The following is a 2326-nucleotide window of genomic DNA, read 5'->3' as shown; positions in this document are numbered from 1 at the left end:
CCCAGTCCCAGTACCTTCTGCAGCAGCTCGATCTCCTGCTGTTTGGCGTTGAGGACAGCCAAGGCTTGCTCATGCTCCAGCTCCAGCTGTTGCCGCCGTTCCGCAGCCTCTCGCATGTGCTGTGCCAGGGAGAACGGGGCACTCAGGGCTCTGCACAGCCCCAGCTCAGCCCCACGGGCTGCCAGGGCCAGGCAGGCACGAGTTCCCTGCACACAAAGCTCCCTGACAGCCCTGACAGGCAGTGGGGTCAGGACCTGCAGGAGTTCAGCCAAACCGAGGTGTTTGGACACCAGCCCTGGGGGGATCCACAGCTCGGGCCTGGGGACAAGGGGACAGCAGGACCCATTCCAGCCCCATTTCTGTTCCTAGGGAGCACTGTGCTGAAAAACTAAAGCCTGGAAAAAATTGCTTTGACAATTCCCTAAGTGCCCCTTTATCCAGGACAGAGATTTGTTTTGCAAATGCTGACCCTAAAGAAACAGCTCACCCTGGCTGATCTCTGCCTGTTCTGCACAAAACGAGACAGAACAGAACCAGCACAGGTGCTTTGGACAAAAGGGACTGCACAGGGCTCACAGGCACCTCCTGAAGTGTATTTGATGCTGCTGACCCACAGCAATACCAGACAGGCTCCTGGGAAGAGCACGAGCTGCACCATGTCAAGACTCCCTTTGCAGATAGAAATCTTTTTCATTACAGGTTAATATTCCTCTCCCAGCATCACTGCAACTTCCAAACACCCTCTTAATAAACGGGAGTTAAGAAATATCTCCTTCTAGATTCTGATCTCCTCCCTGGTGGAGGTGGTATTAAAGATTTTTATTTTCCAAATGACACACTATTCCCATAATAGTCTGAGAGCAGAGGCACTCTGCCTTATCTGCAGCACCCAGTTATTACACACAAGCCCATTAGAAATCAGCACCTGGGAAAACAAATGCATGGTGAAAATCGACAAGAACAGCCCAAAATATCTCTTATTGTCTACAAGAGAGAATTTGATCAGGCACATTTCGCTGTTATTACCTGCAGCACAGCCAGGCTGGCATCTCAGCCTGGACATGTTTGCAAAAGGAGCAGAAATTTCTCCATTTGGCCTCTGCTTGGGATTTATTCATTTCTTGTTTGATTGTCAACAACAACAAGAAGATTTCCCACTTTGTAAGTTTTTACCCACGGCTCTGGCTTGTTTTCCAGGAGTTTTGTGAGGATTTGGTGCTTGTCTGTAGACATTTCTGCACTGCACACTCTACAAAAGCTCACAGGGAATGTCTGTTCTCAGCATTTTATAACAACCAACAAGAACAGCTCTGATTCTCATCTCACCTGGATGAACATCACCCATTTTACAAATTAGTCTTCTTCAAGGTTTAAATTATCAGGAAGAAAAAGTCTCATTTCCCTCTGTTGAGATTTAGTATCAGGCCTGATACAGCATATTTTGTTACTGTTGAGCTCTTACTATTTTACACAAGCTACAACAGAACATTTCTAGTCCTTTGAAAAGATCAATAAATGATCAGTACTGTGAACATACAGTGAATCTATAAAATGTAATGAAGAAACAGACTGTGATCCATCATCTGTGATTTTCCCCAGCTTTCAATTCCTGTGGTTCCTAAAACATCTATTTAAGGAGGTGGAATTTGCAGATTTAAGGCTGAAAAGGCCACTTGGTGAGCTGTGCCAACCTGGCAGTGTCAGCAGTGTCAGGACATTGTCACCACGCTCTTGGGGGAGCAGTGAGGATCTCTGCCCTCCCCTGCCCCAGGACAGGGCACACAGGGGCTCCTGGGGAGCTCTGAGCTGCTGGGATCCCCCAGGACCTGGCCAGGAGGTGACAGTGACAATCCTGTCTGTGTCCTCAGTGTCAGGCAGCTCAGAACTTCCAACGTGTCAATTGGCACTTCCCTCCTGCAGCCCTTCCACAGCTCCCAGTCAACTGCTCCAGCATCAGGAGGCAAACCCACAATTAAAAGAGCACAGGAGAAATACAGCAGGGGCTCTCCACACCAACACAAGTGTCCAGGAACGCTCTGTCCCCCAAAGGGAGCGAGCAGAAGTCGTCTCCTCAGTGGATCTGTCAGACCAAACCCTGCTGAGAAGGAACAGGACACAGCCTGCACTCAGCAGATTGCCTTCAGACTGTGGAGTGAGAGCTGGGAGCACAAACTGCTGCTGGAGGAGCCCTGGAGAGCCTCCTGACACGGTTCTTGTCTCCCCAGGGCACCAGGGACACTCAGCAGCCAGCCTGGCTCAGCTGCAGAGCCCCAGGGCCAGCTCCAGGTGAGCAGAGGGGAGCAGGACAGGGCAGGACAGGGCAGGA

General features: G+C 50.3%; 1 protein-coding gene across 10 annotated transcripts in view; it reads right to left on the bottom strand.

The window, feature by feature from the left end:
* RIMBP2 (RIMS binding protein 2) overlaps window positions 1–2326 on the bottom strand; it is a 94566-nt gene that overhangs the window by 40664 nt on the left and 51576 nt on the right. For all 10 annotated transcript variants that reach the window (XM_015644332.3, XM_015644333.3, XM_015644331.3 and 7 more), the window contains one exon: window positions 15–119. In XM_015644332.3, the coding sequence (XP_015499818.1) occupies window positions 15–116 (102 nt within the window). In that variant the 5' untranslated portion in view covers window positions 117–119. The remainder of the gene's footprint in view (window positions 1–14; window positions 120–2326) is intronic.

Source organism: Parus major, chromosome 15 (genome assembly GCF_001522545.3).
Source record: "Parus major isolate Abel chromosome 15, Parus_major1.1, whole genome shotgun sequence".
Lineage (NCBI taxonomy): Eukaryota > Metazoa > Chordata > Aves > Passeriformes > Paridae > Parus > Parus major.
This window is presented reverse-complemented; position numbering and strand designations above follow the sequence as displayed.